The 13294-nt window shown below is 47.4% G+C and overlaps 2 protein-coding genes across 2 annotated transcripts; both read left to right on the top strand.

Moving 5' to 3' along the window:
* Positions 1-588: 588 nt before the first annotated feature.
* LOC130597488 (keratin, type I cytoskeletal 10-like) lies at positions 589-5522 on the top strand. Its single transcript, XM_057406052.1, has 8 exons — positions 589-1332; positions 2003-2085; positions 2507-2663; positions 3258-3419; positions 3774-3899; positions 4123-4349; positions 4462-4820; positions 5201-5522. Exons 1-8 carry the CDS (start codon positions 589-591, stop codon positions 5224-5226), a joined length of 1884 nt encoding a protein of 627 aa, XP_057262035.1. The 3' UTR covers positions 5227-5522.
* A 3232-nt stretch (positions 5523-8754) lies between these two features.
* LOC130597472 (keratin, type I cytoskeletal 15-like) lies at positions 8755-12592 on the top strand. Its single transcript, XM_057406026.1, has 8 exons — positions 8755-9213; positions 9994-10076; positions 10260-10416; positions 10600-10761; positions 10997-11122; positions 11214-11440; positions 11601-11713; positions 12585-12592. Exons 1-8 carry the CDS (start codon positions 8755-8757, stop codon positions 12590-12592), a joined length of 1335 nt encoding a protein of 444 aa, XP_057262009.1.
* Positions 12593-13294: the final 702 nt, after the last annotated feature.

The raw sequence follows: 13294 nt of genomic DNA, 5'->3' as shown, positions 1-13294 counted from the left end.
CTTAAATGCACAAAATATGAAAGAGCAAAAGAGAACAACAGGACAACAGGAGCTACAAAAACCTCAGCAATGAAAGTAGAATAATAATGGAACAAATAATGCACAGTCTAACATGAGAGATTTGAGCTTCATCTTTCATTTAGGGGAGAACTGAGAGCAAACCCTCTCTCTGTATAGGTCCATGAAGTACACATTGTCTCCCATTAGCTTCAACAGGATCCTGTATAAAGTGGCTTTTCCATCCTAAAGCAGATCCAGGCTGCTTGAGGCAACAGGCAACCCATTCTGGAGACCATGCCATGAGAATGCCACCCGAGAGAAGCAAGATGTTCGGTCTTAACCAAACACCCTGAACCCAGCAATGGGCCAGATTGCGTGAGATATCAGCACAAAAATAGTGTTCAGCAAATTATTCTTGGCACAAACAACAAGGTTGGTAAATGCCCTGGGAGAAGGAAACACCCTGATGGTGACACCCACTGTCAAAAATATAAATAGAGAGAGCTGGGGATGAAAATTTACAGTCCTGACTCTTATCAGGCTGTGCACCTCCACTTGGGATTGCGGTCAGACTCACCTGCTGGCACCATGAGCTGTGGCACTAAGTCCTCGACTAGTACCACTAGAATTAGCAGTGGAGGTGGTGGTGGTGGTGGTGGAGGATACAGTGGTGGAGGTGGTGGAGGGGGTAGCAGCTGTGGAGCACGGAGGTCTGGTGGATACTCCTCAGTGTCCTCTAGAAAATACACCTCTTCTGGAGGAGGTGGAGGCTTTTCTGGGAGAAGCTTTGGTGGAGGAGTTTCCAGGAGCAGCTATGGAGCGGGCTTCAGCAGTGGCAGCTGTGGAAGGATTAGCCGCAGTAGCTATGGAGGGAGAATAAGTGGTGGTAGTTATGGAGGAGGAATGAGCTGTGGAAGTATGGGAGGAGGATTTGGATCAGGTGGGGGTAGTTTTGGGGGCATGGGAGGTGGTTATGGGGCTGGCCTCGGTGGAGGTAGCTTTGGAGGCGGTGGATACAGCGGAGGTGGATTTAGTGGCTTTGGGGGTAGTGGTGGCTTTGGTGGTGGCAGCTTTGGAGGTGGTGGCTATGGAGGAGGTAGTTTTGGTGGAATGGGGTTTGGTGAAGATGGTGGCTTGCTGTCCACAAATGAGAAGCTGACCATGCAGAACCTCAATGATCGCCTGGCTTCTTATATGGATAAAGTGCGACGCTTGGAGGAAGAAAATTCTCAACTTGAGCAACTGATCAGGGAGTGGTACAAGAATCAAGGTCCCACTAGTGCCAGGGACTACAGCCAATACTACAGGACCATTGAAGAACTGCAGAACCAGGTAGGATGGAATGTGACTAACTTTGAGCAGATCCTCATTAGAACAGCACTTGCCTCCTGCTGTTTGGGGCAGTACGTCCCCTCCTTTGTGCCAGTGGGAAGCAGGCTGGGGTGGTGACAAACCCAGCTCCTGGCTTTTCTCTGTCATGGTGACACAGGGATCCTGGCACACTTGTATTCGGTGCAGGCAGCGTGGTTTGGTGAAACAGCAGATCTTTACTCGAGCACTCATCATAGCTCAGCACCCATCATGGGGCCTGTCCAGTGCTCTCCTCAATGCTATTGTTTAAGGTCCCTTCCAACCCAAACCATTCTGTGATTCTATGATTCAGCCATCTAAGAGTCCCATATGTCCTAGATGACATGACTGTTGCCAAACACAATGGTTATTCTGTTTTTCCACTGTTTTATTTAATACAGGGGATTTATTTAGCTATCCTTTCCAGAAAGGTATTTTAAATGGATATTTGTAAACCAAAATTGACAGCAAAGGCACTTTCTTTTAACTGGAAGCAATAAACTCTCTATGCATGGCTCATGCAGCATTAGTCAGGCTTGACGTTGCCGTAAAGATATTCTGAGCTGTATTTCTGCAAAGCAATTTCTTCCCTCTATCTGTGTGTCAGACTGAAAAGCCAACTGACCGAACACATCTGCCCTCTCCCTTTCAGATTGTTGGTGCAAATGTGGACCTCAACAAGATCCTCCTTGACATCGACAACACCAGAATGACTGTGGATGACTTCAGACTGAAGTGAGCCTTTCCTTCCCTTTACTCCCCCTACTTTCATATTGTCTTTGTAGGTGCTACAGCCCCTTGGCTCCAGGGACAGAACAGAGAATTGCTGGGGAAAGCATGCTGTGAATGACTTGTTTAGCTTCTCATTAATATTTTTCTCCAGACAAGAGACTGAAGGTGCCATTTCTAAGACTGCACTCTAAGTTTCTCCATCCTTGCATGGAGATTTATAATCCTCATCATAGAGATCTGACTGACAGAAATTCTACTGAAAGCAAACAAACATGCTAAAGATGGAAAGAGAATAAGAGCCTTTCTTTTAAGAACTGAGCAAGGGGTTAAAGACCAAAGATGTACTGATGGGAACTCTTCATAAGCAATCCACAACCAAAGAGGTCTGGCAGCACTTTTACAGTCTCTCTTGTCTGTTGTTCAGGTATGAAACAGAATATACTCTCCACCAGAGTGTGGCAAGTGATATCAATGGCTTACGCCCACTTCTGGATCAGCTGACTCTATCCAGGTCTGACTTGGAGACACAGTTTGAATCCCTGAAAGAGGAACTGATCTATCTCAAGAGGAACCATGAAGAGGTAAGTTTCTCCACCCTTTAAAACAACAAAACACTGAGAGGATTTCCTAGGGGTTTCTTCCACCAGCAGTAACCAGATTTTGGCTGCTGGCTTTGACCATTCAAGTAGACACAACCTGGCTTTGATTCTCAGGAGCATGCAGCACTCACAGCTGCCCAAAGTCACTGTAATAAGACACGTGGGTCACCATGGACACAATGAGGCCAGGGAAATGAACAGCTCCAGTGCAAAGTACAGTTTTGTTGCTGAAGTCATGGAGGGAAAATTGGAGAGAATATATGGAGGAGTCAAAAGGCAATACTGATACAACCTGCAGGGATATTTCCCATTGAGAAGAAAAATACATAGAAGGATTTTCACAGAAAAGCACGCTGCACAGAATTCCTTGTGCATGTCCAGGTCAATGTGTACATGGTGCCTGGCTGTTGTGCACTGCAAAGTCTGCCTTAGGAATGGCAGAATTGCTCCCTTTCCTGATGAGGCCCCTTTGCAGAAGCAACATGGCTGTGTGAGGATTTGTGTCCCTTTCTTTTCCTTTCCTTGAAGCCATGACATTTCTCCTTCTCTTCACCTTTTATGTTTTCTTTTTCCCAGGAAATAAAGGGTCTGCAGACGCAGTCTGGGGGGGATGTCAGTGTGGAAGTCAATGCTACCCCTGGCATCAATCTGATGGAAAAACTGAATGAAATGCGTACCGAATATGAACGACTCATTGAGAACAACCGGAGAGAGGTGGAAAGCTGGTACGAAACCAAGGTAAAGCACAGGGGGTTGGTTACTACGTCTTTCACAAAGAACTGAACCTATTTCTATCCAGCAGCGGAAAGACAATTTATCACCTATTATTGAAAGGACACTAACTGGAAATGACTTTAAGGAGTTTACTGGAACAGACCAGTTCTGGAGTATACGGGTTATGTGGAAAAGCATGGGGAATGTCTGTGTGAATTACAAAGACTTAAGCTAGCAGAGCGGCCTGTGGGAAACACACACCACCAGTCTACGTTACACCTCTCTTTATTCTTATTAGTTGCTTTCTCAGTGTTTCATGATACCTCCTCCAGTGTGTTATTATCCAGCCAGCCTCAATTATGTATGTGAATTTTTCAGATGGAAGAAGTTAATCAACAAGTCCACTCAAGTGGCCAGGAGATACAATCAAGCAACCAACAGATCTCTGAGCTGAGACGTGAATACCAGAGCCTGGAAATCGAGCTGCAGTCGCAGATCAGCATGGTAAGTGAAGACATCTGCTTCTGTCTCATTGGTGACACAGGCTGCATGCGTCACCAGAATGAATGGTTGCACTTAGCACTCCACCTCTAGAGAACGGGAATCCAGATCACTTATTTTCAGAGACAGACTTTTTGTCTGGTTTGTGATGATCTCCAGTTTTCCACAAAAGGGAGTTGAACGTGCCACATTCCCATAAACACCATCTTGTGCTTTCCCTTTGCAGGTGGACTCTTTGCAGTCCAACCTGGAAGACACGGAACGCCGTTACAACATGCAGCTGCAGCAGATCCAGGGGATGATTGGTCCCTTGGAGGAGGAGCTGGCCAGCATCCGCTGTGAGATGGAGAGTCAGAACGAAGAGTACAAGATGCTCCTGGGCATCAAGACCCGCCTGGAGCAGGAGATTGCTCAGTACCGGGCTCTGCTGGAGGAGGGGCAGCAGGACCTTGTGTATGTAAACTGGAAAAGAGCACAGCATTGTGTGAACCCTGGGTTGGTGGATCAGTCACAGAGACAATGCATTTGATGATTAACTTTTTTTCTCCTTTCTCTCTCTCTGCAGAATCCCAGCAGGAGGAATAGGAGGAGGAATGGGAGGTGGTAGAATAGGAGGTGGTGGCTACTCTTCCGGAGGAGGAGGAAGAGGAGGAGGTGGTAGCATGAGTGGTGGATATGGAGGAGGTGGTAGCATGAGTGGTGGATATGGAGGTGGTGGCATCTCCTCTGGCAGCGGAATGGGAGGAGGAATTGGAGGAGGATCGGGAGGAGGAAGTGGAGGAATAGGAGGGGGAAGCGGCGGTGGATGCAGTAGCATTGGAGGAGGAGGAGGAGGAGGAAGGATCTCTGGAGGCGTCAGCAGTTCCCACTCCTACTCTTCATCTTCCCAGTCTCAGTCCTGCAGGAGTGGTGGTGAAAGCCAAGGTGAGAGCTGTTGTACCTGAACTCTGTTCTCTCAGTCCTGTCCTCACTGATCCATGCACTCTTATCAACAGACTGTTCCAGAGGTGAACAGTGCCGAGGATAAGCTGGCATTTCTGGGAAGAGTTAGATTTACTTCTATTAACAGTCCTTTCTTACTTGTGTGCAAAGGATCAACTCCACTTAAGAAACCCACATTCAATTACTATTCAGTTTTGTGGGTGACACCAGCTATTGTACCACACTGAGGTTTTCCTTTACGCTTTCAGAACACATATGGTCACCTATCACACCACCAAGCTTCTCTTCTGTCTGGTAGATACTGGTGCCTCAGAGTCAGTATCAGCACTGCAGAAGTTAATGATTGCTTTGTTTCCAAACAGGGTACGGAAGAAAATCTTTTGACTAAGAATATACCTCGAGGATCCTACAGTGCAACACCTTTCAAACCAAAACTGGCTCAAATCCTCTACAATCCCCTTGCTCCTGAAGAAACAGAGATGCTCTTCACAGTCCCTCAGCCTTGCTGATGCCATCTATCCAAAAAGGCCCATCACAGCTACCCAGAAGGGCTGCTCAACCTCCTGCCCCACATGCTGTGTGCTGCTTCAGCCCAGAACTTTGATGGCTTCCATCACTGTCTCCTGAGCTACTCACTTTGCACCTTCAACCTGGTTGTTACTTGGCTTGCTCTGTACGAGGAAAATGTCGCTAATAAAACTTCATTTCTGTCTGATGCAACTAAATCTCGTGTGCAGGTTTTCTTCCATCTGTGTTTGTAAGCACTTAAACAGAGAAGACAAAGCACAGCAATACACGCCTCTAGGTAGAAAAGCTGGTGATACAATAGTTGCTAATGAAATTTAGAGTTAAAGCACAATTTTTAGGCACGTAGGGCAGATCCTAATCTTCTTGGAGCATCCTGAGCCGTGCCTTTGCCTTTCAGTTACATGCCAGATACTCTTGTGGAGCTGAGCTCTAAGCTCGGTGACAGTTGAGCCCCAGGCTGCAGAACTTAGCACAGCACTACACAGGTGCTAACATCAAACCAGTGCCCATCCAGGCCTGACACAAAGAAACAGGAATGGTTACAGATGAGGACTGTAAAATGAATGTTTCAATTTAAGTGACACTCGCTGGCTTAAATTGGAAATGCACAAACTACGGGTCTGGTTTTGAAAAGACAAGAGAAAAAAAATTGAAGGAAATATGATTTACAGGATCTTTACAAAATTCTCCTCCATAAAACACTAATGCTAACAGCAGTACGTGCTTCCTACCTGTGCAAATGAGTTACATGGGAAAGTACCGAGGCTATTTACTTCTGGATATAGGAAGATCTGTGCTATGAAGCAAATTGACATAAATGTTAAACAGTGACAAATACTTCCAGCGACACACAATAGGAAGAATGAGATTCCACTAACGGTGATTTCTAGTTCTTCGGTTTATATCCTTGGATGTTTGGATCCTTGGATCCATCATCTGGAGAGGGAGGATGTTCACAGCAAATGCGATGTCAAAGCACCCACCAGTGCCATGCTGGAGCCCTCTAGAGGGTACTATGTTGTTACCTCATGCACCTTGTACATTACAACCACCTCTACAGATGTCAATCTACACTTTAACCTTTAAAGAGGATTTGTTTTCCTGCCTTGTAAATACCCTGCTGCCCCACAGGCAGCAAGTGCTACAGACCATACGGTGAAGTTCAGAAAGGGGCAGAATATAGACAGCAACTAGGGAGAGACCCATTTAGAGGGAATGAAGAGTCTTCAGGAGGAAGTCAGTGGTATGCGAATTAAAAGCATGGATCAGAGGACCAGTGGGAGCAGGAACCTTGTCTGTAAGCAGTTCCTTGGTGCCTGGTCCAGTGGGTGCTGGAGAAGCTGAGTGGCAGCCAGTACATGCCAAGAGCAAAGCACAACCTAGAGGTGCTCCTGTTCAGGACTTCAGCTCTTTTTCCATCCACAGGGCACTGTATTGGGTTTGCAAATCAAGGGTTTGGCAGCGGGGGGCTATAGGGGTCACTTACGTGAGAAGCTTCCAGAAGCTTCCCCCATGTCCAACAGAGCCAATGCAGCAGGCTCCAAGACAGAGCCACTGCTGGCCAAGGCTGAGCTCATCAGTGATGGTGGCAGCACCTCTAGGGTAAGGTATTTAAGAAAGGGAAAAACTGTGCAACAGCAGCAGAAAAAGGAGTGAGAATGTGTGAGAGTAACAGCCCTGCAGAGCCCAAGGTCAGTGAAGGAGGAGGGAAAGAAGTGCTCCAGGCACCAGAGCAGAGATTCCCCAGCACCCCCTTGGTGAGCTAAGTCTGCTTTGCCCATGACAGGAACTGGTGAGTGATACCTCCTTCTCCTTATCTCAACCCATGAGCCTTTTGTTGCATTTCTGTCCCCTGTCCAGCCGAGGAGGGGGAGCAATCGAGCAGTTTGGGGTGTCTGTCAGGGTCACTCCAGAGCGGCACATCCAGGCACTGCTGTCTTCAGATTTAGACCATCCTGCTCCCTCCTCCGGTTCATCCCTTCAGGTGTGAAGTGACTCAGTCCCTTCTCACTCTTCTTTGATAATTTTAATGAGTTTATTTCTTCCCCTGTAATATGGAATCTCTTCCTAAAGTCCTTTTACATTGAATTCATCCTCCCTCTCTGTGGATAAGCTGATTTTGAGGTGGTCATTTACAGCAGACCCCTCCTTGTGCTTCCTTTGTGCCAGCCAGCGGCTCTTCTGCAGGAGTTACAGTGCCAGTGCTTTGCTCACAGCTGGAAACCTGAGCTCGTTTCTGTTGAGCCTTTTCTCAGTTCCACAGGAGCTTGTTTGGTAAGGATGGAAAAGGTGGCTCAGTGACCATCCCACACTGCACAGGCAGTGGAAAAAAATACACAACTGCTTCTTCCCCTGCTGTGTGTTGCAAGACACTCTCTCATGGTACAGTGACGGAACAAGTCACTGGAACAACTCGGATAATGATTGTATTTTCCCAGATCTAATCTTTGTCACCGTATCTTTGAATCAAACTCATTTTTTAACAGCATTCTATAATTCAAGGACATATTCCGAGAAATGCCTATTTTTAATGTATTATGAGAATCGGAAGTTTCAAAGATTTCTCCTGTAAATTTCCTCTGGGTCCATTTAAAACCGCTAAAATAAAATGAATAGCTGTTTGATAGGAAAAGGTGAAATACATTATCCCTTGCTAAGTACTAATTTTGTGGCTGTCACCCAGTTTTCTTCATCAGCAAAGTGACTGCAATCACCATCCTCTACCAGACACCAGCAGGACCTTCTGAAATATCAACGGTGACAAGAGAGTAAAACGTTCGGTGTGAAGTTCTAGTCTGTAACAGACATGGAATGCACTTTTCAAAGCTAATAATTTATCATCTCAGTAAATCACAGTAGATTTCCAAATAGCCAGTATAAGTGGTGAATAAATAAAGGAGTGTAGAGCCCCTTGGGCTGCTGGTTGTACAAATCATTGTCTGTGATCACAGGAGGAAGACAAGGGCTGAAACACGGCATTTCGCCACCCAGAAGACTGCAGGAGACAGACCAAGGTGGAGCCGTCATTAACTTCAGTTACTGGCGATATATTGCCAGATTAATAGAAGCTGTGAGATATTATATTATCCAACAAAATATCCAAGAGCCACCCACATGAATTATAGTGCATGCTTTGTGTGAATCAACAGACATACTTGAACAGAAGGGTAATGCGTTTGCCTTACCTCAGACAAAATTTCATTAGCACATCACTTTTGGCATGAGCACTGGGGCTGGCAAACCTCCTGGGAAGCTGGGCTGCCTTCAGCTGACACCCACCCAGCAGGCTATAAATGCCCTCAGCGAGGACACAGCCTGCACTCGCACTGTCTCCATCAAGCTTGCAGCGGGCTTTGCATTTGGGGCCGGATCTCTGATTCCTTCCACCATGAGCTGCAGCATCAAGAGAACATCCAGCACCTCTTACCGCAGCGGCGGCGGTGGCGGTGCCTGCGGTGGCGGGAGCGGCCGCAGCTCCTCCGTCTCCTGCAGGCGCTACGCCTCCTCCGTCGTCGGCGGGGGCAGCTATGGGGGGGGAGCGTGTGGCACTGTCTATGGCGGGGGCATGAGCGCAGGCAGCCTCACTGGGGGCTTTGGGGGGGGCTTTGGCGGCGGCTTTGGGGGAAGCTTTGGTGCCGGAGGGGACCTCCTGCTCAATGGCAACGAGAAGATCACCATGCAGAACCTCAATGACCGCCTGGCCGCCTACCTGGACAAGGTGCGAAGGCTGGAGGAAGAAAATGCTCAGCTGGAGCACCACATCCGGGAGTGGTACAGAAAACAAGCTCCCGGCGTTTCGAAGGACTACAGCTCCTATTACCAGACCATTGAACAACTCCAGAACCAGGTAGGACAGCCCTGTCTATTGGGGCTCCATCTCCAATATGCTCTTCTCCATTGTAAGACCCTTCTCCTGCCTTCTGGCAATAGCTCCAAAGGGCTGGAAGGGTGCTACTGGGTGGCCTTTCTGGCGCTGCTTCAGGCAGGGAGCTGCTGAGCTGTGCCTCCCACCTCTTGGGCCAGCAAACCCCCACACGAGCAAAGGGGATGTGCTCTGAGGTCAGCCCAAGGCACCAAGTGCTCCACCAGGCCCAGACCTGCTGGCGCACAGAACTGAAACCCCACATTGTAGAGGTGGCTCCAAACCAGGTGTGTGTGGTTTCCAGTTCTTCCACCTGCTCCCACCCAGCTCAGCTGGATGGAGCACAAAGCCAAAGCACCTGGACTGCACGATCTGAACTCCCTTTGTCTCTGTACATTCCTATGTCTACTCGATGGAAGGACCCAGGCTGTCTTTACAGTGAGGTTACACCAGTACCAGGAAAATAATAGGTTCAACAAACCATGAAGAAACACACTGCAGCAAAAGGCTTCAATACATTCCCTGGGACATTTCTCTAACTTGAGAAAGAGAAGCAAAGAGTAGGGATTCAGGAGGATGGTCTGCAATAGCCCAAGTGTCCTTGAAAAGCAAATCTGAGGTGTTTTCCCTCTCACATGGCCTCTGCATTAATGCAGGAAACAATTCCAAGACCCTCAACAACACCCTGACAAACCTTTGGGTCTTCTTTCTTCTTCTGGATGCCTGGAATGCAGAAGGACTTCTCTTCACTTTCCCCTTTTTTAGATCATTGCTGCCACAGTGGAAAATAACAGAATGCTTCTGGACATCGATAACAGCAAGATGACGGCTGATGACTTCCGAATGAAGTGAGTACCTCTCCAGAACCTTACATGTCTTTCAAATCCTGCTCATAACTTCAGGCAGCACTGCCCTAAGTGGTGTTACTGAGTCTTCATGTTTTATTGGGATACTGATCCTGGAAAGATGTATGGCACTGACAGTCATAATCTCATTTCTCCTTTTCTCTGTCTCTCTTGTCTGTGGTAAAGGTATGAGAATGAGTTGGTGATTCGTCAGACTGTGGAGGCTGACATCAATGGCTTGAGAAATCTTCTGGATGACCTGACTCTGGTTAGATCTTCCCTGGAATCCGAGCTCGAGTCCCTGAAGGATGAGCTGATTGCTCTTAAGAGAAACCATGAGGAGGTAAGATTCAATGATGAATAGCGTGTCCAAGACACAGTCCTGTTATTCTTCAGGGTTCCCAAAGGCAATTCAGCCTAACCTCATGTGATTGTCATTCCTTTGTGCCTTCACACTGCTCTCACCACAGACCCCAACACAAGCAATGACCTGGCCTCTTTGCTTCTCTCTTCACTCACTCTGCAGGAGATGAGGCAGCTGCAGTCTCAGACTGGAGGTGATGTGAGTGTGGAGGTCAATGCTGCCCCTGGACAAGACCTCACCAAGGTACTGAATGACCTGAGGAACGAATACGAGCAGATCATTGACAAGAACCGCAGAGAGGTGGAGCAGTGGTATGAAGTCAAGGTATGTAGCAATGACTGCTCCCATGATGGAGCACGGATGTAGCTCTGATGTAGGTAGCAGTGACTAGGGCAAAGGGGGGTGGAATGTCAGGATCTAGGGAGCAATGACTCAGATGAATCCATGAGGACAGGCTGAAAGGGAGAGCCTCCCTGGCTGTCCAGCCTCTCAGTCTGCCAGCCTGCCCACTGAAGGGACTTTCTCACCCACAAACTGTGCTGGGCTTTGCCTCCTGCAGATCGAGGAAGTCAACCGCCAGGTCACTTCAAGCAGCCAGGACATCCAGACAAGCAGCCAACAGCTCACGGAGCTGAGGCGTGAAATGCAGAACCTGGAGATCGAGCTGCAGGCGCAGCTCAGCACGGTACGTGGGGCACGGTGCCTGAGGGCACTTCCCTCCTCCCAGCGGGCACGGGCACAGCTCTGGTCCTCAACTCCTGCATTCCCACTTGCAGAAAGGCTCTCTGGAGAACTCCTTGGCAGAAACCGAATCTCGCTACGGCTGCCTGCTGCAACAGATCCAAGGGCAGATCAACTCTGTAGAGGAGGAGCTGGCCAGCATCCGCTGTGAGATGGAGAGTCAGAACCAGGAGTACAAGATGCTCCTGGGCATCAAGACCCGCCTGGAGCAGGAGATTGCTCAGTACCGGGCTCTGCTGCAGGAGGGACAGCAGGACATTGTGTATGTATTCCACATAATAACAAGAGAATAGAAGAAATCTTTGTGTACTTAATTGCTAATAGAGAATTCTTGTCCATGGAGCTACATCAACACCTTTTTTTGACTGAATTTCCCTTGGTTAGGGGCTTTTTTTAATGAATCAATTTCTCTCCTTTTACAGTGCCTCTCAAGCAGCTTTCCAAGGAGGTGGAAAATCCTCCCATTCATATTCTTCTGCTTCCTACTCTCATTCCCAGTGTGGTGACATGTCAGGTAAGACAACACTTTGTAAAGGTATGTTTGTTAGTGGGTTACATCTGCCCCAATGACTACATTGGGTTTTGTCAGAAAAAAGGTTTGTATTTGGGCTGGGTAAGAACCCAGGAATGAGAGAACTTCATTGGCAGTGTCATGGAGGAATCAGGGGTTCAAATACAGTAAGTCTTGCCCTTCCCACTACCTAAATGAATACAAACTACAGATTAGAAGCTTTGCAGGACAGGGTTGGGTTTTTTGCTCATTGTAATAAAAAAAAGAAATACAGATCTGAGAAATTTCCAAGGGTAGAGCTGGGCTTGGAGCCACTGAGCTTCTCTTGCTAAAAGAGCACGTTAGGTGAAAGGATTAAGTTCAGCAGGAAAGATCAGATCTCCCCTAAGGCCATGATTTGTTCTGACTTTACACAGGACAGGCAAGAGTGTGCTAGAGCAAGAGCACCAGTGCTGGCATCCTCCAACCAGACACATTGGACATGGACCATGAGAGCCTGCACCAATTGCTTCTGCAGCATGGCTGATGCAACTGCAGCTCTTTGGATGGTGCACCCCTGCCTCATCACCTCCGGCCATTCTGCACCTCTTGCCTTGCTCAACTTGCCTTTGCTTCTTAGTTTAAGGGATGCAATTCTGCTGGCAACATGGCTTCTAATAAAATTTACTTCTGCAATGCAAAAATAACAGTGTCTGGAAATTACGTGAACAACCTCAATGGGTATTATCAAGCTCACCAGCCCATACCAGGCTGTCAATCGTCCTTTGTAACTCAGGACAACCTATTTTGCACTAAGAAAACTGACACCATGCTCAGATAATAACATCTTCCCAAGATGTCACCTCAATCTCCCTCTGTCAGGTTAAAGCCGTTCTCCCTTGTCCTGTCCCTACAGGCCCTTGATCGGTTCCTGACACAAGTCTTCTCCTTCCTCTGAAATTACAACCCATTTAGCACACTGTTTTCTAATAGCCACTAAGGGATTCCTTCCCGACCCCCTGCCCTGCTGCTGTTCACTAAGGACACTAGGAATGAAGAGTGACAGGAGAAAGAAAATGCCAATGAGGGGAACTCTCTGAAGATTCATTAATTGTTAATGTGCTAAACTGTGCTCAGTGCCACTACCATGACTCATCTGAGCCCATTAACCTCTGGCTTTACTCAGCTCAACATAGCCAGAGTTCCAAAGGGAAGATGTGACTCAGGGTAGGTTGTTCCAGTCCCTATGGATTTCCTGACATCAAATATTTCTCCACCTTAGACTAGGCAGAGAATTACGTATTGCCATCTTTTGTTAGGCAATACAGCCACAAGGCAGTGTACCTGTTTCCTTCAGTATCAAGCACAAAAACATTCCTAAGGTTTATGGTACAATTTTCAATCTAAATGCCAATATAATAGCAAGAACCTGAACTGGTCAGTTCACTCACCTGGCTGATATGCCTTAGAGAAATGAGAGACATTTAATCTGCTGAAAGTATTTTCTATATGTATTTTTTCTGCTTAAAAAGATAAAATACAGAATAAAATAGGAGGTGAGAGGGCAACGCTAAATTAGAACAGATATTTTATACATATTTTGCTTTCTAAAGATCACAGGGAAGC

This window comes from Pezoporus wallicus, unplaced genomic scaffold (genome assembly GCF_028554395.1).
Source record: "Pezoporus wallicus isolate ANWC-B61680 ecotype Strahan unplaced genomic scaffold, APGP_CSIRO_Pwel_v1 contig_14525, whole genome shotgun sequence".
Taxonomy (NCBI): domain Eukaryota; kingdom Metazoa; phylum Chordata; class Aves; order Psittaciformes; family Psittacidae; genus Pezoporus; species Pezoporus wallicus.
Note: the sequence above shows the minus strand (reverse complement) of the source record. Positions and strands in the feature narration are given on the sequence as shown.